Here is a 24,722-nt window from a genome sequence, read left to right on the forward strand (position 1 = left end):
AAAGCAGCCAAACATTTTGCAAACATGGTGAAGCTGAAGAGATCCTCAGCTCAAATGGAAGAATCTCTTGACGGAACAATATTTACTCTCCCATGAAAATGGTATCCTTTATGGAAGAGTATCACAAAGAAAGCCATTGGTGCAACCAAACCATAAGATATTTTGTTTGTAGTTTGACACAAGTCACAAGTGAACATATGAGATCAAAAATGAACAATCTAAATTATATGCAAAATGCAGTGTTAGAGTAAAACTAAAACCTTCTAAAATGGTACAAACTGATTGTGGCTTTTCTTCAACACTGTCAGGGAAGTTGGTCAGAGTGGATGGTAAGATGGAAACCTAAATCCAGGACAGTTGTTGAATATACATTTTAAAATACACCAACACCTGTAGACACCTTAGACTAGGGCAGAGGTTCACCGTCCAACAGAATAAGAACTCAAAACATATCACCAGAGATACAAAGTGATACTTTAGATTCAATCGTTTTCTTGTGCAAGAATAGTCTTGTTAAAGTACAGACCTAAATCCAATTAAGAATCTGTGACAAGATTTGAAAACTGATGTTCACAGACACCCTTTGTGTAATCTGACTGAGCCTGAGCTACTTTACGAAGTAGAATGAGCAAAGCTGTCAGTTGGCAGATGTGTAAAGCTGGTAGAAACGTACCTCAAAGGACTTGCAGTTGTAATTGCAGTGAAAGGTGTGTCTTCAGTAGAGAGGAGGGCTGAGTGCAAATGCACTCCTGATTCTCAAGGCTTTTATTTGTACAAATTTCTGATAGCCATGCATTTCTTTGCTTCCACATCTAAATTATGAGCTACTTTATGTTGGTCTGTCACATACAGCCTCTATAAAATAATTTGAAGTTTGTTTGTGCAACATGACAAAATGTGAAAAGCATCAGGAAAGAGACAATTGTGGCATTACAACCTTGGATTGTATCTCGAAAGCCCAACTGCCGCATTATTTTGACTCATCTTCATCACTGTTCTTCACTCCACTCCTCAGTGCTTGGGACTTTTCACATCCTAAATCCCTTTAAAATTGCCCCCGAGAGATTCCAACAGATAACCTCTCGCTTTCCCCTTTCTGTCAGTCGAAGGTATCTCGGGCCTCCTGTCTGGATATGTTTTTTTTCTCTTCTTTTTTCTGCTGTACGACACCTGACTTTCTGAAAAGTGTGACAGCTGCGTAGCCGTGTTCCGTAGCCCCGCTCCGCTTCCCGCCCAGTCCCAGTCTCAGGCTGTAATCACACAGCTTCATGCTCCAGGGCCCTGCACTGCTGATTGGAGTCTATCTGACGGCTGGCAGGAAAAACTATCGGAGGGGATAAAATATTCACACACGGCCGTTAGAAGATCCAGGGGGAAAGTCTGAAGGCATTAGCCAGAGCTCACAAACATCCACACTGACAGTGTTTCCCAAACGCTGAGCTCCCTTGACAGATTTTTTTTTCCTTACTTAACACCTCCCAAAGTGTCATCACGAACAAAAACAGGGAGAAGCAGACATGCCCCAGAGTGGGGATCTGTAGGGATTACCTGGGGACAACTCTCGGAGGTTTAGAATCCCTTCCTACTGTCGTTCTTTTCACAACCAGTCTTGCATGGATCTGTTTCACACCAATTTTTCTGCGGGCCTCAGGGAGACCGAGCCGTACGCACAGTGAGGCCATTAAACTGCAAACACAGCATTTTGCTTAAAAAAAAAAACAGAAAAAAAAACAGCTGAGCTAACTTAAAGAGGTTCCACAGGAAGAAAACGAAAAAAAAAAAATCCTATCTCTCTCCAGTTCCCTCTCAAACTCTCCTTTCTGCTCCATCCATTTTTATACCCATGACAAGTAATCATCTCTCCTATCAATCCAGCCCCTTTCATCCCTGGACTCTGAAGTTCTTTACCGAGGGAGAAACTCATTGTAATCTCATCACACAGTCTCCCTGAGAGCCGTCTACCTGAGTGTGCGGTCGAGAAATGAAAGGTGAAGATTGTAGCTGAATATGTGACGCCGGCGTCAGGCTCCCCCATGGGGGAGATGGGGGGTACAAGCTGGGCAAACAGTCTCTCTCTCGTCAGAACACATCTGAAGTGTGTGTGAAAAGACAGAAGAGGCAGGATTGACCGCGGCTTTCCATCAGGGTAAAATTGAACCCATTCGGCGCTTTTGTGTGGTGTCGTGGAACACAAGGAGCAAATCAGCATTTTGCAGGCTGCTGTCAGATTGGGAGTTAATGTAGGAGGGTGCAGATCGAGATTTCTTTTTTTTTTTCTCATGTTTTTGCGCTTTTGGTTTAAAAGCAATGTGGTGGCATGGTGTAGCATTCTCTTGATAGGTCTGTAGCAGTCTGTTTGCTTGCCAAGCATGTGTAGGAGGATCAATAGAGTGTGGATTAGAAAGGCATGCATATGAGCCTTTTTCTGCTGAGAAACTCTGATTCCATTTTTTTTTCTTATGGCAACCCTTATAATCAGAGATGCTTCAAAATGGCGACAGATCAAACACAGTGTTTTGCTCCATCTTTAAAATTCCTCTTTCATGCTATATGCTATCCTCTTTGTCCGCAGGTCTCATTCGACTGCAGGAGCTGATCAAGGCTCCGTCACGATACAACATTCGTTTGAAGATCCGGCAGCTGCCCACAGAGACCAAGGACGCCAAGCCACTTTTGAAGGAGATGAAGAAGGCAAAGGAGTTTCATGTCATCTTTGATTGTGGACACGAGATGGCTGCCTGGATTCTGAAACAGGTGGCGTCACCTTAATGAGTTGAGATACCTTCATGGGCCTGTAGCAGAAACAAAGAGACAGACTTTTCTTTTTTCACAACCATATGATGAGAATTAGTAGGAAAAATTGTGTTCAGCAAAACACTTGCAAATTATTCGCCCCCAAAGTTGACTATGTATGAACTGAGAGGAGCTAAATTGATGAATAAATGAGTAATTTTATCATATTATGTTCTGCATTTAATTAAAAAGTTACTTAGGAACAAAATTTACATAATTTCCCTCGTAAAGTCAGGACTGAACACAGAAGCACATCCCTCATTCATTATGTATAAGTGCTAAAACAATAGTGTGTTCACTTTATTACGCCTCCTGTTGGATTCCTCCTCTCTACTGTGTGCACCTTTACTCCCCTGGTATATAATGAGATCCTGAAGACTGGCCGCTACTAACGGATGCTCTCAATTGCACAATAAAGTTTTTTGTTTTTTAATTAGAATGTCTAACTCTGCTCACAGGCATCTTGAGTTCATTTAACTGAAGGTCGTTTTTTATGAAAGTTGCGGCAGCTCTTATTGAAGTGAAGTCTTTATTGAAGAATATTTTAACATTGCCAGTCTTCACAAACCTTCCTCTCTCAGACGAAAACTTATGTCAAAGCGAACCGTATTACGTAATCTTTTGATTTTGTATCTCGAACTTGTTAGTTAAGCAGGTGAACTGAAGCAAAACTTGTTCTAGTCAGCTTTGCTCTAGTTCAGTTCAGTCCTCTGTTACTGCCCAATCTGTTCCGGAAGCACGATCTGTTTTGTCAGCTCATTTTGTGCATATGCTAAACGAAATGCTACCGGGGGGGTGGGGCACTTTTTTATCTCTTTGTTCTTCACTGTAATCATGAAATAATAAATAATTTAAAGAGAATAGCAAGAAATGCAGTAACAAACATTAAGACTATTTAATGGCATTTTGCTACACCACTATGACTATTTTCTGAAAAATAACCAAGTAAATGTATGTAGTTGTGAACAAGAATCAAACACCAGGATAGATGGAGTAATACGTTTGTGTTTTCCATGAATACATGGGATATATAATTGTACAGTCTGATATTTCCATTATTTAATCTGATAGAAAACGTGTGTATTATTTTAAGAAGACTTTTCTTGTCCCTGACAGGTCCTTCTGTGAATAAGGAACAGTACACTCAGTCCAATACACAATTATCTACATAAAAAACAGAACATTTTACAAAAAAAAATCATAGCTGTTTCTTATCATAAATTTAAAAAGTTACACTTTGTATGTCTACATTTTAGCAATGATCTGGTAGTATTTCTTTAAGCGCATGAGCAAATGAGCTAACGTTACGGATCGTTGCGCTGAAATTCATCTGTAAACAGATCATTTTACTTTAATATTGTCGCATTTCAGCTAGTTAATTGTACAGCAATACACAATTCTGAACATGCATTTGGTAACAATTGAAAGAAACGACTCCCTTTTGACAGGAAGAAACCTTCAGCACAATTAGGACCAGTGTGAGAGGCCATCTGCCACAACCGGCATATATTCTAAGACATTTATTGACCATTCAGAGCTTGAAAGGAGTTACGGAAGTAAAGCATGAGAGATTATTTATTTTGTATATCTCGTGTTTTAAAATAAATATTAGCAACCAAAGCAAGTCGCATAACCACATTTTCTTACAATATGGGTGGTAGAAAATCTTTCTTTGTGTTTGCCAAAAACAAGGCGCAGCAGTTTGTAGGTACTGCATCAAGTGTGGAAAGTGTGAAATAAACACATTTTTATCAGTGTAAATAACACATTTTGTGTGAAATATATCTACTTAGGACTTCTTTCTAAAGCAAATATTTCAACAGTATATGTGAAAAACAAAAAGAGACAAAGAGGGAAAGTTTGGTTTCTTTGGAAGCTGAATCCTGTGGAGTTGTTTACTAATAAAAATAAATATGTTTAAATAAACACAAAATGAGGCAACTCACTCAAGTATTTTTCAGACATCTACCGGCCAGTGTCTGTTGGCCTTTAATTGAAAATATGTTTTTTTTTTTTTCTCTTCTTGTCATTCTTACTGACCAGCTATCACCCACTATGTAGTGTTGAATAAACAGCTGAATGAAAACACCTTTTAGTTGATATTGCATTCTTAGAATTAGTTTTAAATGCAAATTTACATCACAGTTCCTGGTTTTTGTTCTCTTGTAGGCCCTGGCCATGGGTATGATGACTGAGTACTACCATTATATTTTTACTACCCTGGTGAGTAAATTGGCACTCTTCTATGCTTTTTTTTGCTGAATATGTTTGCACTTCTGGTGACACTTAGTAATATACTTTTTTTACTTTTTCCTTTTTTCTAAGCCCAAAAATCTGTTTTGTTTGTTGCAAAACTAAATTCATCCGTCTGTGTATCTGATAAGAGTTTTTCTTCTCTCAGAGCAAAATTCAACTTAGAGCTGTTTGTAGAGACAAAAAAAAAATAGTCCAATGTGATTTTTACTGTGTGTGACTCATTTCAAAGCTTCACTGCAAAATGATAAAACTAGGTAGCTTCAGAAAGCTGAGTCACTTTCAACTGTGTTGTGACTGTCACTTAGTCTGCACTCTCTGTGCATGTTAAAATCAGTTGTGAAAGTTTAACAGAAATTGATTTTATTTTTTTTTCTAATCCGGCACCCACCTGGCTGGCCAGAAACCTGGATGTGGGAGACAAAAGCAGGTGGAAACATTTTATTTTGACTCTGGGTGCCACTGAAGTTTTCCAAAAAATCTTTGATCTTGCTACTACAAAGATTGCCCACCGCTATGTTCCAGATGAAAAGCAGCACATCCCCAGTAAAGCCAGAGAATATAAGACTGAGAGCTCAGATAATAGCCCTGAACAGATGATGGTGTCATCCATTTGGTCCATTATAGCTCTAACAAACAAATGATGCACTATGTTATTTGGAAGTCCAGAAGAAAGGCTGGAACCAGACAACAAAAAAATGGTCTGCATCCACACACGTGTAGAATCCTCTCTGTACGTAATGAGACTGACAGCAGGTATGTCATTGAAAGAGGAAAGAGAATAGTGGTTTTGGCTGCTGAAATGGAAACTTGCCCACTTTGAAATCAGCCAGTGTTTGGCAGAAAAGTGGGCACCGCGCTGGCCTGAACTACTGTATACTGGTACCGAGCCATCCGAGCTGGTTTCGGAACAGCAAATATTGACCGTGGCACCCGTGTTCCGCGTCCGTCACCTGCTGTTGCTCTTTCAACTGTGTTGTTGTGTCCCAGAGACATCTGCCTGGTTAGATGCCAGATATGCTGTATGCAGGACAATTGGGTTGTCCTTTCACATCCACATGATAAATGGCAACCCACCAAAAGACTGGCTATAACCTTGAAATCTTGCCTTAATCATGGCTACTGCCTCAGTATGATGAAAAATAAAACATAAAAATACCTTTAGATAAACCTCTTAGCCCTCAGTTATTAGGCCATGAGTGCCAATCAGCTCACTTCTCTTGACTATTATGATGAAAGATTTATGTACACTTCTTTCTAGATCAAACACAATATTATGCTTTCATCTTTTTTTCTCTTTTCTTGTTTTTGCTTCCAGGACCTTTTTGCCCTCGATATGGAACCGTATCGCTACAGTGGCGTTAACATGACTGGGTTTCGCATTCTCAACACGGAAAACTCTCAGGTGTCATCAATCATCGAGAAGTGGTCAATGGAGCGGCTACAAGCCCCACCCAAACCAGACTCAGGCCTGCTGGATGGATTTATGACAGTAGGTTTAGCCTTTTTCAGCGCTTACGATCCATGCAAGAAAACATGCTTGTGGCCATGGAATGTTTCTGTCTCAATGACCGAATCAATCGGAAGCCATCTATAAAGTAATAGTAACACTGAAGATTTTGTGATGCAGGAAATTGTGGTTGTCAGCAATCATTAATTTCTGTTGTTATGTTTTGACATATTCACTATTTATTTGAGTATAAAAAAATGGCTGGGTGTTAGTTGTCAATCACAAGGCCAGTGCTGCTGGGTTCCTGGGGTGGGAGCCGGAGCAGCATAAATGCCCTCTGCGTGAAGCTTTGGAGTTGGTGCTCCCGGGTCTAAATGCCCAGTAATGAGCCGGTGTGAATGGTAATAGCCGTTTATCTGCCCTCCTGCCTCTCACAGCACTCCTCTGGGAGCATGGCCAAAATATGACAATCTGTCAGTGTTCATGCAGGGAGAGGGAGCAAATTGGATGGAAATTATGGCCTTGGTTTTTTTAGGATGGCATCCAGAAAAACCTGGGGATAAGGTGACTTGAAAGTGAAAAAAGGGAAGGGAGCTCGTCATGGACATTCAAGGTCCCTCTCTGGGTCTGTTGTTGTAAACAGTCAATTTACTCCACCTCCCTCGCAGCACCTTCCTCTGAGACAAACACCTCTCTTTTCTCCAGCAATCCATTCTGTTTTTCTTGGCAGATTTAGAGTGTAGCATGTAGAAATCTATGCATTAAAAGAAATCTAGTTTCATCAAAGACTTTCCGACCACCCTGTGTCTGATTTGGTACAGCTCTTCGTGGTATCAACACAATAACAGCTTTAATTCTCTAACTTATGATCAAAAAGAAAAACACCATCAATAATATATGTCTATTGATGTTTTTCACATGCTTTAATCTAGCATATTATGAGGACACTGCAGTACATGTGGATTTTATAACGAATAAATAGCATTTCCCCAGAGAGATGCACCAGCATGTGAACCTTGAATTCAAAACAAGTACAGAGGAAGGAAAATTACTCAAAAAGAGGTTCTTCTCCAGAAACAGAATTCAGTGAATTAATGTTGTTAATGTGATTCATTAGAATGTTTTTTGTTTTTTTGTAAGTCTCTGTTTTTTCAGTATTTAGAGCAGTTGTTTCTTCAAAAACATGATCTAATTGGGTGAATTTTACGGTTCTTAGGGACCAAACACAATGAGAAATGTTTTATTGCTCTCTAGAGAGCAACAAAAAAGAACTTGGACTATGCTGTTTTGTAGTTTTTGAAAATGGTATTAAAACAAAAAAATAGGAAGAAACTATTAATATCAGTTGGTGCAAAGTTTTTGGTTGAAGGATGAGATTTATGGTGCTTTCAATTTTAACTCAAAAGACAGAATTGTTGAATTCTAAGTTGGGAGTTCAGGTTTGATTTCAGTCCTACATCCTAGATGTCCTAAGTTAGTAGTCAATGTGACTTTGTCTTGGGTTTGTGTTTGGGTTTAAACGTAAAGTTCATAACCTTTTAATGCAAATTTAAAAATGTAAAAAAAAAAAATGTTTAGAATTACAATTGAATCTTTAAGCTTTTGTAATCATGTGATTATAACAAGTGATAAATATTTGTTTTGTATGCATTATAAGAACAGCACAATTAAAAAGCATTTTATTAGTGTCTTTATTACCATATAATTTTTTTTTCATGAAATCTTAAGAAAATATAAAAATTGATTGATTGACATCTGTTATTGATGTAACAGATTTTGGACCCTAGGACAAATTGTATTAAAAAAACTAGATGTCTTAAAAATTATGCGCTTGTCATTATAGAGTTAGCATACCCTCTACAGCAGTTCACATCTGAGTAGTTACTGTTTGAAGCAAAGTTTATTTTTTTTTTATTTTTAAATTTCTTAGGTGGGACTTATCAACTCTGTTAAGGTAATTAGCGTTTTATTTGTGCTGTAAAGGGTCAACTCCAGAATTTCTTCTATTTATCATTAAAGGGGTACTTGTGCCACAGTTTGAGAACCTTAGCTTTAAGTAGCCTTACGTAAGCTAATTCCATGACATGATTGAATGAAGATAATTGAGGATGAATTTAAAGGTAAAGTCCTTCTAGGGATACAATAAATGCATAGTAGAGGAACATTTCTCCTGGTTTCACAAGATATATAGCTTTTACCTTTTGTGTAGCACAGTTTTCTTTATTTAGCAAGCAGATTTTCTGATATTTATGCTGGACCACTTTGGCTGAAGAATCCAACGTTAATGGAGTCATTAAATTAAATAGAGGGTGGACTGCAGCAGCCAGTGTGTGACCCTACATCCCCCTGAACCTTCCTCCAGGCTTTTATTGCTTTTCCTCGATGCCTTGTTCAACGTTTGTGCTGCTTCAGCCCTGTGCTGGGCTTGGAGCTTGTTTGCACTCGTTGGCCAGGCAACAGTTGTGTAGCAATGGTTACCAAGACAACACTGTACATGTCACCTTGTGATTTCATGAGGGGATTGATTGACTGAGATTGAAGGAGGGAGGGGTGTAGAGGAAGGTGATAGAGATTGCAGGCAAAGACGGCTTTGATGAGAAGAAAGACAAAGAAGAATGGACAGGAGGTACAATGTGAGGCTTTTGCAATTGTTGAAAGTTGCACGCAATGTTTTCTCACATCACAAGGCATGTGTAAATGGGGGCCAGTGTAAAATCACAGTGACATTCAGTGCCTTTTGGGGGTGAGGCTGAGTTTCATCTCAGGCAGACATGCATTCTGAGAAGTTCAAGCTCGCAGCCAAAGACATGCTTTGCGCGTTGCCTCCTAAATGTGTTTGAAAAAGAATGTTTCTGACGTGTAGAAACGCATAATAAGGAATATGGATAGTAATTAGTATAATATTTTTTTTTTAATATACTGAATGTGTTCCTGGTCACAGGATAATTGTAGCTTCCTAAAGTGAAATTATAGCTTGTGGAAAGTTGAGCTCGGAAAACAAAATAGATGCACAGAGAACAATGCTATGCAAAAGTAACCTATTGTCACTTGCCCATAGTTTATCTTCCGTTGGTAGCACACTTCTTTTTAACTCGATTGTTGTTGGCTGGGGTGTGGCGATGGCCTGGGGGTCTCTGATGAATGAGTAGGGAGGTGTAAAGAGTATGGGGGCAATTTGGTGCGATTCTCTTTGAGTTTATATTCAGGTCGTGCCTGTAGTGGTGGGCCGTCGAAGTCACTGGGTCTCGGGCTTGAACTGCATGGCGGGATATGATGGTGTGGCTGGATTGTGGGGTATCAAACTCACCCTGTGCATTTGGGTGCTGCTGCTCTTTTGCTTCGCTAACATCCTTCCTGTGTGTGGGGCTTATAACTGCCCCGGGGTGGTGCTTTGTATTTGCCTGCTTTGGGTTGTTGGAGCTTTCTAGGGTTGGGCTCACCCGTCCTGCCCTTTGGTGCTGTTACAGGACTTCCACTGTTCTCATCATTCTAACAACAGTGCACCTCCAGGCGACAAATTTGTTCACATACACCAACTCAACACAAGCACAATTATTTCTAGTTCACCAAGCTGCAACACACAAACACACACGCCAACATGCAACATATAATTCCAAATGTCATACAAATACAGGTTACTATTATATCATTGTAGCACACCTACATTGATGCTGGATGCAGTTTTGATTTAATAAAGTCAGTCACGCAATTAGAATACCATCTTGAGGCAACCATTTTGTTGAGCAAGTCTGCCCATTTGGTACATGTAGGCAACTATTCTCAATATGGGATGGTATTAGAAATGCATCTCAGGATTCCATGGATGCTGACAGTTTAGAAAAATATCTGAGCAGTAGGTCTATTTTTATTATAAAAATGAGCCTGACTTGTCCACATTATTAACTGCTACATGTATGGGTTATGAGAGCTAATGAGTTTTACAGTGTTTGCTGAATGTAAAACTGTGAATATGCATACACCTGCCATGCTTGAAAAAATTAAAATAATGCTTCTGTCATGATTTGCGGTGGTGGAGGTGAGGCAGAAACGCAGATGAACCAGATTGCATGTAAAATATGATGAATTTAATGGAACAAACCAGAATACAGGGAACAGGACGACGGAGTGACGAGACGTAGACGAAGACGAGGATCCGACAAGACACAGAGACACAGGTGACACTAAATACACATAAGGTAATCAGGGAACGAGACACACCTGGGAACTAATCAAGGGGAGACAGGAAAACACAGAGACTCAGACACACAGGAAACTAGAAATAAATACACCGAAAAACATAGAACCTGACAGTTTCATCTTGAGCACCACTGTTTTGTTGCCCTGCAACAAGGTTTCTAGTTCAAAAAGTATAGCAACTCCAGCTGTCTCTCACACCTCAAAACCATAAAAGTTTTCTCAAAATTATCTTAGGCGTGGGTGTGTACAGAGCCGTTTGTTCTTTAGGTGGGCTGATTGGTTGAAATTCTGTGCCATTTCTTGTCTGGTGACAGCTGTGCAATGAGCATGAAAAAAGATAGTTTGGAAACTGAAAATTAAATAATTTTGATGCAGTTTCTCTTAGGGATTAGTATAATATTTGGAACTGAACTGAACTTGAGCACCACTCAAACTGGCTAGTGACAAAAGCTTGCAATTGTGTGATTGATTAAACAAATATGTCAGACATGTTTATTAATAGATTAATGGGAACAATACTCTTTCCATTTCAGTTTCCTCTGAATTCAAAACTATTATTTTTTTCTTTCACCTAGTTCTTTGCCTGTCAACCTAAAGAGAGGCATTAATATAAGACGATATAAAGTTATCCAACACTGGACTCTATCATGTAGTGTAATCACCATAGAAAGAACAAGCTGATTAGAGTACATTACTTATTTATCTTCTTGGCCACACACACCCTGGACAATAGGCTGGACTCAGACATGCACTGCGGTCTACTTGGCCATATGCTAATACTTTGGTCAGGCTAGCCTCTGCACATAGGGGGTCATTGGACTGTGACGAAAAAGTGTGTGTGTGCGTGTGTGTGTGTGTGTGTTGTAACTACTGCAGCAGATCTACTGATAATAGAGAAAACCTTGAAGGTACATATGTGCTCTGCCTCTCAGCTTTGAGAAAATTATATTTAATACAAAGAAAGGCTACATGAAATCCTATAAAGCTTAGAAAGTACTGTCCGACTAGTGTATGTCTAATATCAGCTCAAACACAGTCAATATGCAGAAAAATAACTGAGAGTTAATACACAAGTAATTACAAATAGGTCAATGCTACATTAAATTGTTTAATAAATCAGTGCTTACACACATCAGCATGCACGCATAACAGTTCTTAGAAAGAACATCGGAACTGACTAATATTAGAACTGGCATGTCAACCCTAAAAGAAAAACACAATTTATTTGCCGCAAATAGCATGAAGCTAATGGATATATGAATATGCAGAGCTACCACCATGAAAAGAGCTTCCCATCCGAAAATAATTACTTCCTACAAATCTAATGAGATAATTTGATGGGTTGGTTTACTTTAATTTAAATTCTTTAATCCTGATTAAATGAATTAAGAATACACTTACATTTAACTAAGGAAATATGAAATTGATCATCTTTCCCTTTATGAAGCCTTAGGCATAGTTGTTTTCTACCTCTGAATAATTTTACTGATGTCTGCATTTCACTGAGCTGTAATTACCTCCACAGAGAGCTGGATGTTCTCCAGTGTCATCAACACAATTGAAATTTCTGGTGTAATAGCTCATAATAATGACTTTTATTAATAGTAAGTACACATAGCAGGGACCTCTTTTAGCTCTTATGGGGCTATGAGAATCATGTTAGACTTAAAAAGGCATAATTAACTGAAAACACAACAGGCAAATGGGAAAACATGTGCATCCACCAAACATTTAAAGTATTTCATTGGAATATGCAATCAAACTGGTTTAGAAAAAACAAAATTGCATTTGTGCCAGGTTGCATAATAAAGCTAATTTATTTGGATATTTCATTGTATAATAGGAAGCCTTTTTTTGGAAAGCTTATACAATTTTTTCCTGTCTCTAACGGCCATTTTGTATAACTCTTTATGGCAGGGTGTCATATCCCCAGTGGGAAATAAACGGCATATAGGAGTGAACCAGAAGCCACGTTATACAGACTGTAAGCAGGTTTACCAGTATGCTATTTAGAAGCAGATAAACCCACTTATATTAATGTTCAGACAATGCACTCACCAAGACACACTCTTCATCTGTGGCTGGGGTTTGAGTGTGGTTCATTTCTTTGGGGGTATAAATGAGGAATGGCGGGAGCAGAGGATGAAAAAGGAAGACAAATAAGGAGGAAGCAGGTTTGCTGGGATATGCTTAGGGGCATAGAGAGAAGGAGGGGGAGAAAACAGACACGTAGCTGCATTAATAAGCACTGCTGGGAGAAGAGTGGATGATACCCACAGTGAGTGCTGGAAGAACCTGCAAGGTGGCAGCTATACACTCCAATTAGGAAGTGTTTATCATGCATGTTTAAATACATGTTTGTGCTGTCCTGCAGGTAAGCCTTAAATATGCTGAACACATGCTGAAAAATGTCTGATTCAGTTCCCAATTTGATTGTGCCCCCAAAGAGGAGTTGGCTGTGGATTGTTATAGCAAACAGTTGTCTGAAATCTGGCAACTGAAGACACACAAGTCCCCGGACGCTTCATTTAAGCAACATTTCAACCAAATCAAGGCCCTCAGTGAGGGTGTTGAGCCAAATTAGGCAATCCCCAGTCAGTCTAATATTGAACAGAAGATGCAGACAGTGGTTCTGCCTGAAATGAATCACTGCACAGATAAACCTTACACAAAATAAAAATTAAGCACTTGGGAAATGTTTTTATCTGGACAAACTAGTTGCAGTTTCTATCTTCCAGCTTACATAATCTTAATGTCAGAAAAAAAAAAATATTCACACAGTTCTTTGTACTGAGCACTAAACGTCTCTATTCTATTTGATGCAGTGTTCAAGAGAAGCATTAGCACGAACAAGTGAGGGAAGATAGGAGATGAAAAATATACCACAGTTTCACATACTGCTGTAAGAAAACAGATTAAGAAATGTATCAGATGATCCAACAAAAATACTGCTTTTACTGGTGCTTCTAAAATCACATCCCTTTTTAGAGTAATATTTTCTCATTATTTATAGCTATAAAATTATGTATGACATTGATAGTTGTTTTAGTCTTTCAGCACACATTTATAGTTAACATTGACAGACCAGCTAATGGCTAATAAACCAGATATCAACTGGGTCTTTTTTTAAGTATTGGAATATTTTTTTAATAGATATTCAAACCATAAAACCTGAATAAAAACTGAATTATTATTAAACATCATTCTTTTACAGCCCAGAGCAAATCAAAGATGGCTGGATTTAATACCTCAATACCATACCATAACTATTGCACATACTATTAGCACTAAGTCATCATAATGAATAAGTATTTTCTGCTCAGCCAAAAACATATTTAGCATTCTGCTGATCACTACACTTAAGCCAGATTTGATTGGTTTTTCAAAATAAATCTGATCTTGCTCCCAAGGATCACAGGTGAGAAGGATCGCCTTGGGGCCAAACACCAACACTGGGAGTTGGAGTCAGTGAAATATTGCAGACATATTTTTGAGGTCTCTTAAGTGTTTAGCCTTTTAGGAGCCAGAACCTAGCAAGCTAGATGAGGCAATTTATAAGCTATGCTTTCTGCTTTGGTGGCTAGCCTGCAGTAGGCTGTTTATTTTGCTTACAGACTTGGTAAGGCTTAATTTATGCCCCACAGTCCACTCTATCGTGGCTTTGCAAATCCTGTCAGATATAAATTTTGTCATCAGTATCGACTCATTATGGCTGCTATGGCTCTCCCTAGACATTTGCAGAAATCTGTGGATTTTTGTGACCGAAATATCAATGTCTTTGTCGATGAACACTGTCAAAGTGTAGTGCTAATTAATCGGCAGATAAAGACAAGGATTATAGTTACAACAAATTGTAAACAAGTTAATTGTTGTTTCATTTAAGAGACAATTCTTGGCAAGTTGCTGTTTTGTTTTCAAAGTGACTTAAAATAACACAGGGCTTTAATGATGTATTTGCTATGTTAAAGATGGAGCAAACAAAATGAGTTCTGCACAGGTTCACAGGTTGATTGCGTCAATCACAGCAGTGTGATCTGCCTCCCTCTGATCCCACTTGGCAGTGAGAAGAGGCTTTTAAAGACAGCGACTAGGGACAGCAGACACTCGATGCCCTGTGCTGGGCATCACCAGCTGGGCTTGGCACAGCATCAACATTATTAGCACCACTGCTGTCTTGGTCCATAGAAGCTATTTGTGAGTGGGTGAAAACAGACGTGGAGGAGAAAAGGAATTTATAATGAAGATTTGTCATCCTTTTTCTCTTTGCTTCATTTTACTCTATTGCAGATTACTGCAGTGGTTCACCCATTTTTTATTTGTATTTTTTTGCCATTGGAGTTAAATCTCCTAATATTAAACATGGAAAAGAGAACGAATTGAGTGTAACAGAAATAGTTCAAAAAGACAGGACAAAGTCAAACAGATTCTCAAATAGTAATATCTAGAATATATGGATGCCTACCCACATGTTCATGAAGACCACACATTCCTCGACAGTAATGAAAGCAAGAACCTGCTGATGTTATAGAGCAATAAAAGCCTTTGCATTCAGGGACTACAACCATCATCAGATCAGTATTGTACAATCATCCCCTGGAGGTTAATGGTGCCGGCAGTAGAAGATGAGTGTTATATGTTCACCCTTGGGACTTGGGGATATTGGATGGCCTTAGGAACCTGTGGCATGTTATTATCGTTTCCAGGATTGATAGACTGACCCTTATCATTTAGATTTAGGTTAGGAGCTTAAAACACATATCTGTGGTAGACATTTAATTATAGAGTAATGGTTAAAAGAACCACAGATCCTCCCAGCTATTATTCTTTTTAAACAAACATGAAGCCTTAATGTAGAGGTTATCAAAAATTATGCATTCCTCAGCAACACTAGATATGCCTAAGATGCATGGTACGCTTAATTAAATTAAGTTTTAATAAGACATAGATTAAACTTGCCAAAGTCTTATGAATCAGGTAAAACAAGAAATATAAAGCTGCAATAACAAATGTGATTTTTATAGGAGGGCCAACCCACCACATAGAGCATTACAGCAACTGAATTAGGGTTCAGAACCATAAACAAATAAGAGCGGTAGCAAGGTTTTTGCAAATCTAAGAATGCACAAGTATACATATTATTTAGTTTCTAAATATAATTTACAAGTCACAAACTGATTAGATTATTCCAGTCAAGGTTGACTAGAAAGAAGATTGTATTTATAGTAGTTAACGATAACTCTGAGTTGGTCCAAATGGCAAAAAAAAAACAAACAAACAACAAAATTCTCACTTTTACCAAATTTTAACAAGAACGACCAAATATTTCTACATACTTGAATTAACAACAGAGAACATTGGGAAAGAAAAATAAGGAAGAAACTCCTATTGAACCACTTTTACTTGCTTTTGTAGTCTGAGACTATAGTGTCATGTCTTTTTGGGAACTATATTTGGTCCACAGGAAGTGTAGCTCCCTCATTTTACCTGTCTGGTCCTGCCAAAAGGAAATGTCTAGAAGCATGAGGCAGTCTTTGCAATGCCTCATGTTGCACTGGTCCCCTCTTTTGGACATCTCAACCAAATTATAAGCAATTCAAAAGACTGTCTTGCAGAAAGAGTTTGACTCGATTGGGCCCCATTTTTTGTTTTTGTGTGTTGACAAGTCACTCAGTCATAGTCTATCTCTCTGGCTCTCTGTCCCATTCATCACTTTTGCGTCACTGACTCACTTCTCAGAAGCACACAATTGTCAGAGAGTTATTGTGAAACGTCTGCATAGATAACTGTTTGGAAAGTAATGTTTTTCAAAACATTGTGTTTACTTTTACTTAAGCCATTTCTTAATATACAAAAGTCTCACCATCTAGAACAGTAGGCCCAAGGTCTGAGACAGGCACTCCATCTAAAAGGGAAATTAAACAATTTCTTGAAGTTTAATAATGTTGAGTTTCACAGGAAACCTTTTTCAAATGTAATGCGGATTTGAAATGTACAAAATATTTTAAACATTGTAGAACGATAAAGACTGCTTTAGGACAATCTTACGAGCTCAGTCTGTGGAAATAACAGATGATGTAGTGAAATGTTTACAACTGGGTAAACATCAGTATGCTCAAGGTCAGGTGTTGTTCATTTCTTGATGATACAGCAAATTAATTAAAAACTGATGACCTTTTAGTTAAGTGTCACTGCGAAGCTAAGAAGCAGATGCAAACGTCATTGTTATTCACAACTAATAGTTAGTTAGGCTGTACTCTTACGTCCTTTACAAATCAGTACCATCATATGTGTCCTGCCACACAAAATGCTTAGAAGTGGTGTAGTCTTATGCAATGCTACTGCAAGAAAGTGATGTGAGCTTTAAATATACCTGAAAATATGGGGGGGGGTAATATTTATTTTTTAATTTTGTTATAAAACACTTAAATATTTTAGTTTAAACAAAATAAGTGAAACAAAATATTTTCGAAGATATATTGTGCCCTTATTTAGTTTCTATGTTGAAAACTTTCCTAACTTGGGCTTGAATTCATATTGAGAATAACCCCTTGCAAACGGTGGTAAAATTTTCAGTCTTTGGCTGAAACTCTGATGTAATTAAGACAGCCTATAATGTTTACTCAAGGAATTAGGTTGGGACTCCCTCCACAGATCCCACACTCCTCCCCCACTGTCTTCTGTATTGCCTCCTGTTCTCTGGCCACGAAAGCTCACCAGATGGCAAGTGAGATTCAAAGAACTGTTTAGCCATTCAGCAAACCCTCCTTTCCTATTTCACTACTTTGTAGAGTTTATCTCCTACTCCTCCTTGTAAGAAATGATGGGTTTAAAACCTATGTGACTCACCATTTCATCACAGGCGACATCCTGGCCTGTTTATTGCCAAGGGAAGATCAAATCTGCAAAAGTCCTTCGAGCCACATTTGTCTGAAGATTGATTGGAAACGATGACGGGCTATCATGTAAAATGGCTATTTAATCAGATGTATGTTGGTTAGGGTGGCATTTATTGGAGAGGACGCTGAACTGGACTGCGCTGCCAGCTCCATGCTGCTGCCTGAGGGGTCATGTGGGACACCACAGCTCTGAGCAATCGCAGCCTCTTTTGTCAGGCCTAATAAAATAGTTAGGCACTGCAATGTATTTGATGTTTGTTGTGTGCAATCACAGTTTGAGATATTTTTAACCATGCAGCCGAGTGGCTTGGCTCAAGGGACAGCTGAAGCAGTCTGTCACTTAGTCTACCACATTGTGGCTGTAAATAAAATGAATTTGCATATGCAGACACCACAGTATTAAATTGTATTTATTACCCCAATTACCTGATTTATTGTTTTGGTTTTTTTTTAGGGCATTGCAAATTCAAACTAAATCAAAACTTCATAAAAATTCAAACTCAGACAAAAGAAAGAGGGAAACTATTCGAACTTAGGGCCTAGATAGTTGTTTGTGTCTATGTCAATGTTGCCATATTATCAAGTGCTGCAGAAGCCTGTTAATCTCCTATTTATTCAGGCCCAGTGTGCGGTAGAAGGGAAACACCTAAGTATTCAGGGCAGTGGTCCCTCAGGACCAGGACTGAGAAACACTGTGCTGTGTGAATAGTTTTCTCCCAATTTCAAGGTCTGTTATAGAAGTTAACACTATTTGTTCTTCTTTAATAAAATGTCAGCACAATTTTTGACAGCAAGGCAAGAAAGGGACAGAGTTCAGGGAGGACTATTCCAAATTACTTGATTCTTTCTGGGCTGCAGTGTTGTTGTTGGTGGATGGAGGTTTCAATTTTCAGTTAGTGTTGTGTTTGGGGTTTCCTTCTTGCAGTCAGTGGGGGTCAAAATTATACTGCATGAGTTTGATGGTGTTAGGTTGGAGCTCTACCAACCAGCCAGCAGTGACTCCAGCAGCGGAGGTCACCCAGCAGCGACTCCCGAAACTCCTCAGTGTTTCCAATAAGGGCTGCCTGCAAATCTGGCAAGGGTCCCTGAAAACCCCCCACTACAATTTAACTAAAGACAAACTCTGCCTCCACTTCTGTAAACACATGTGTACAAGAACATGCTGACACCATCCACACGCATAACATTGATGAATGGCTGCACACATGACACATTCACATGCATGCAATTATATGCAGAGACTACTACCTTTGGCTTTTTGTTTTTCATCACTGCTATTGTTATGACTTCTCAAGCTCCATCAGCCATCTTTATCCAATTTTATTCTTGTGGCCTGTCCACCTCTTTGGCTGAATCAGATGCAATCTAGTGAACCACTGAGTCACTTCAGTAAATTTAATTATATAACAGAATTAATATTTCACTATCTCATTTTGCATAGCAAAAGTTACTAATGCTGCAAAGCAACGAGTACTGGCATATTTTTCTAAGCTATAAGGCAGCACACACGCGTGCACACACACAAACACACACACACACACACGCAAATATGAACAACCAGTGATCAAAGAAGTTATTCTCCAACAAAAAGATAATTTCAGTAAAGTTAGAGCACATTTCTATAAACAAAATTTAGGTTTCACTGCTCACTTAATTTTTGTTGACAGTACTATATTGCTCAGTCAATCTATGTGCGCGTACATCTAAGAGCTTTTTCTCCCACTGGACCTTTTAAAGCTCTGCTCTATGGTCTTTTATCCCTCATTAAAAAGAGGTTAAATCTAGAGTGAAGCCATGAATGAGCTGCCAAATAAATCCACCTACTATCCTGATGAATCTATAACCAAGAAGTGTCAAAATCTTTATTAAATGTAGCTGAACTCCTCTGGTGCCGCAGCATGTGGAAGTGGCAGTATAAAAACGTTTACATTTCTGCACAGAAAGAAAAGTGAAGGAGGAACGAAAAATCCTGCCATTTATCCCCCACTTTGAGCAATGCTGGCGCACAGTTCTGTGAAATACTGTGGAGAGCAGCTGGTGAAGGCAGAGAATCAACAAAAGGGATGTAAGGCTGATGGGAGGAGGAACCCCAGCAGAACACATTGAGCAAAGAGGCAAAGATAGACAGAGTTGGAAAAGTCAGGAAGGAAGAGAGTGAGAGGAAGAGAGAGGAGGAGAGAAAAAAATGGCTGAATCTCACTCCAGGGCTTTTTTTTTTCCACTGAAGTGATCTGACACTGCCTGTTCTCCATTTTCCACTAGGAGACCTAAGACAGATATAAAATGACCCATAAATCACATATGTCTCATCTCAGTGTTTTTCAGCCTTCGTTTTTTCATTGTCCTTCTTAGACTTTGTCAATGCAGACTCAGTTTTCTTATTCAAGGTCTTTGGCACCAGATTTATGGCAGCAATCCAAGTCTGTGCAGACTTTTCAGACACAAAAAAGGAAAGCAAAAATAATTTCAAAATAATCACATTAAATACCATAAAAATAGCTTTTTCTAAATCAGTTTATGGTATTTTGGGAAGGATAAACCTGAGTCACATCAGCATCTTTTTATGACAATCAGTGTTTTCACCAACAGAAACAGAATCCTTATAAACCCCCCAGTAGTTAATTTCAGATTTTATTTGCTCAGTATAAATTGAAATATGAGAGCCTTATACTAAATAGCTCATTTATAAGCAGTAAAATCAACATGGCTATTACTGGATTTTTTGCTATGTTTTTAATTACTCTGCAAGGGTAATGACTCCACATACATAATATTTATTATATAATTGCAATGTTACAGCTTCTTTGCTCATTTTGCTGCGTCAGTCTGATACGCCTCCACTATTATGTGATAAATACATTCTAAGGTTGTGGATAAATTTATTTTGTTGTATCTCGTACTTATCATAAATAGCGATAACAGTGTCTGTTAGCATATATAATGTTTTATTTGGTTATGCAAGACAAAAAAAAAAAACCAGCAGGGGAAGTATCATCTATGTAATTGCTGAAATATATCAACAGCTTATCCCTAAATTGTTTTATTAAGTTCACTGAATAAAATGAAGGCTGTCCAAAGCAACCACAGATGGAAAAGTAGTTTTGAGTGATGCGGTAGTCTTAAAATCAAATGCATCTGTGATTCATGCTAATTGTGATATTAGTTGAGATGCTGTCAGGCAAAAACTTTTATGACAGCTTTTCATGTAAAGCCCATTTAAACCCAACACAGCAGAATGCACCACAAACTGCATGAGTTTGGTGTTTGTAAAACCATGGCACATTATTCTGTAAACTATTCTACATAAAATGTACATCCACTACAAGAAGAAAAATATGCTTACCCGATCAAAAGCATGTGCCAAGATTCACATAAAGTAAATATCTAAACAATAAAAATTACAGTAACAATAATAAACACGGCTAAAAATAACAGATCAGTAAAAGCTGCTTTAAGATACTAAATTAAAATATAAATATTCTAATAATTTTAAATAAATACAAAATTGATAATATGCCCAAAGCTGTTCTGTTTAATTACATAAAAATATTTCAATGATTAATTAAAAATAATTAAGAACTTAAACCTTAAATATAGCTGATGGGGAGGAACAACAACTATTGTACTGCACATTATGGATGCCTTTGCTTTCATAGTAGTTTCTGATGACAGACGGCACTTGTATGCACTGGATCCCAGTTGATTCAAAGAGTTAAATAAAATCAAAATCATTAAATTTGCAGAATTTTTTTGGAATCACCTACTAATCTAAAAAAGGGTCATTTTATTAAGCGATTATTAAGCTATAAGGAAACCAGAGCCACTGTGCAATAAATAACTACCGTAAGTTTTTTGTCATTTTATTCAGCTAAAATGTGTTTTGAAGAGGAAATGAAATGATCAGTGTTTGCAGCCTGGATTGTCTTCATGTGTCTTCAAGCCTAAGGAGGATCTTTTGCTGTAAATCAGTTTGTTATAAAGATTTTTTTTATGTTTAAAACAATATCTGAGAAAAAAAATACTGATTGGGAATTGTGTACAGGAAGGGACACTTAAGCATTTAACCCAACCATATTTTGGATCACGCGCCCTGAGTGATTCTCTGTGGTATTACATTTTGAGGCACTTTTGCTTTGGCTTGACCCAGTGGCGACGCTCCATCATCCCAACAGTTCATTCTCTGTTTCAGTGTCTGTCTCAGCCTGACTCATACATTTTGAGATGAGGGCGCCGTTGGAGCCATACCGTCTGTTTACGCACTCTTTGTTTATCCTGCAGTTGACGCTGGAGCAGTTATTTATGACTCTGGCTGTACGTCTATCGCCATCGTGCTGAATGAATAAGGGCGCAATCAGACACCTCCCTAAGCTGTATTTAATCTCATCCTTGTTATTGCAGATAATAACGTAACAGCTGGCTTCTGATTTGCCTTTGGACAGACAGATATTGGTCTTTGTGGTTTTATCAAACAAATCAGTATTAGCCAAATGAATATATTTCTTCAAAATTGTCACTCCTGGTAATGAGATTGGGGACATAATAAATCTTCATCCTCGCCGAGTTCACTTTAATTTATTAACTTTACTTCCAATTACCTTCCTGGTCAGCAGTGATAAAGTCTAGATATTTCTCACTGGTGTCCATTATGAGCAGACTTTAACCTTGGCATGTTACTAATAAAATGTCTGGCCACATTTTTTGCACTCATGATAAATACATAAACGTAAGAGGACATTAAATAATAGCACTCTGGGAAAATGGTAGAATCCTTCTAGAGTTTAAGTGAAAAAATGTGGGGATAAAAATCCTCTATGAATAAATAAGCAAACTTTCTAGTGTCACAATTTTTTGAACCACCATCAATTCTTTAAAAAAATAGTATAATATACTTTGAAATCTCATAGAAGAAAATGCTTTAGACTACAGGAATACCACTAATTGTGCCTACAGTTGTGTTATTGTTTATATATATGCTTTCTTGGCATGGCATATTTCACCACTGAATAAATGCACTTGTATTAAAGATTTGATTTTTCAAAAACAGTTAGTGTGAGATTATGCTGTTCTAATAAAAACTGAATTCATGTTATAGCTTTTAACATACCGTTGTCAGGGGTAGAAATAAATGTGTGTGCAGCTTCCTTTAAACGTTTGCTGAAATATTTTGCCTCCTGAACATAAAAAAAAGACATTATTTTTCGCTGCAATACTTTTACTGTGCGCTCGATGAAGCAGCACAAATCCATACAAACTCCGGAATGAAATGAATAATTACCTCCCTCTTCAATCAAATCATCAAACCCCATGGGTCCGTATGTGATCTGAGGGTAGAGCGACTTCAGTTCCACTAAAACAAAGACTTTCTCTCTCTCCCGCTGACACTGTGACTCTGTGGCTGATGGCAGCGCTGCTAGGATTTTTGTTGCGTTTTATTTTTTGTGGTAAACGCCTCGGCTTGCCAGTTCATGTGTTGCTGTAGCTTGCCTGTGCCTTGTAGCTGCAGCCCGGTGATGCATGGTGAATAATAGGCTCATGCTAATTACATTAGCATTAATCATATGTATATGATATGTATGAACAGTGGAATTCCATTACACATCAGTGCCAGCAGTAGAGGCCCCACCACCGGGCCAGGTATTTGATTGTGTTTGTTTATTTATTATGTAGAGGAAAGCCTGGAAGAGGACAGCTGTCTGGAAGGAGGTAAGAGGAGAGAGGGAGATGTCGCTTTTCAGGGTGCTGCATTATCATATGGAAATGTGCGCAGATGGAGAAGTGGTGTGAATACTTATGCTGCAGAAATGAATATATCTGTGTAAACACGTACACACACAGACACTGGCATACAAGAGCTTCCTGTAGTAGAGAGGGGCTCACCTGTTCTAAATGAGGAAACGGCAAGCAATAACAACAAATGAGGTATGCCGATGGGAAGCTTGCAAGTTGGGGGTTCGTCACTGTGTCTCGGAGTGATCATGTTTTTTTCAAGCGTTTGCACGGTGCATACACATCTTCCTAATTGGTTTTTGCACGTGAGTATTTGCATGCTTCTCACGTATTGCTTTTATGAGAGGGAGAAAATGCAAAGAAGAACAAAGGAATAAGGGGAAATAGGGAAAGTGAGTTGTTACAGGAAGGAAATGACTTCAGGACTGGTATATTTACTGAGCCAAGAGAGGTTTTGCAATTCCAGATGGCAGGGACTCAAGGAGGATGTCGAAAGGTGGGGAGCGAGAGAGTAGACGAGGATGTGAAGGTTCTGGGTATCTTCTTTGAGACCTTTTCCCTTTTCAGAGTATCCCGAAGGTGCAAAATTGATTCCACTTAAAGCACTTAAAATGCCCCAGAGGATCTTTGCTTGGCTCTGTAATAAATATCAAGATAGCTCTTGAATTGTTTTTAAATTGAATGCAATCTGCCAAAGCGGTGAGCCATCATTTCATCTTTTTTTCTCCCTTGATCTTCGCTTCCACTTGATGCCAGCCTCTTTTTGTTTCCAGCAAATAGGGATTTGCAAGCGATTGTTCGGCTCCAAAGTGGGAAAAAAGATCCCTGCCATAAAAATAATTGGAAACTGACGCTCAAATTTGATGTATCACAGCCATGTAAAGTTAAAAGATGGGGGGATAGAACAATTTCTAGGAAGAGAGAAGTCAGAATGAGTAGGAGAAAATAAAAGACTGAACTAAATTGGTCAAACAAAGAGGCCCATGGTGGAATTGGTGGATTATTTTGGCAAACACAATTGCTTTCAGATCTGTATTTATACTGTTGCACAGCCAATATCCCGTCTGCAAATAAAAGGATGCATCTGATCAATTTTTATGTGAACGTAAACAAAGCCCTGTCTTCTACAGTGCACAGATAAAACATTTTTACACTGCTGCTAACAAACTGTTGTGGTTGCACTTTATGAGCCATTTTCAGAGTGCTTTTAAACATATGACACCTCGCAAAGTTCCTAACGGAAGTTCCTCAATCTATCTTTTTTTTTTTTTTCCTTATGGGTATGCTTAGATTCATTTCATGCCATCTATTCAAACAGTGCATTAGTGTCATTATGAGAGGGATTACTTATAATGATCTTCATCTCCACGCAGCCAATAAATTTTACTGGGAAATGAGAATTTTTT

General features: G+C 38.4%; 1 protein-coding gene across 2 annotated transcripts in view; it reads left to right on the forward strand.

Annotated features, from left to right (window-relative positions):
* LOC122825793 (glutamate receptor ionotropic, kainate 2-like) overlaps nucleotides 1–24,722 on the forward strand; it is an 81,724-nt gene that overhangs the window by 28,499 nt on the left and 28,503 nt on the right. For both annotated transcript variants that reach the window (XM_044107350.1, XM_044107351.1), the window contains exons 4-6: nucleotides 2,573–2,754; nucleotides 4,963–5,016; nucleotides 6,365–6,538. In XM_044107350.1, the coding sequence (XP_043963285.1) occupies nucleotides 2,573–2,754; nucleotides 4,963–5,016; nucleotides 6,365–6,538 (410 nt within the window). The remainder of the gene's footprint in view (nucleotides 1–2,572; nucleotides 2,755–4,962; nucleotides 5,017–6,364; nucleotides 6,539–24,722) is intronic.

Source organism: Gambusia affinis, linkage group LG22 (assembly GCF_019740435.1).
Source record: "Gambusia affinis linkage group LG22, SWU_Gaff_1.0, whole genome shotgun sequence".
Classification (NCBI taxonomy): Eukaryota; Metazoa; Chordata; class Actinopteri; order Cyprinodontiformes; family Poeciliidae; genus Gambusia; species Gambusia affinis.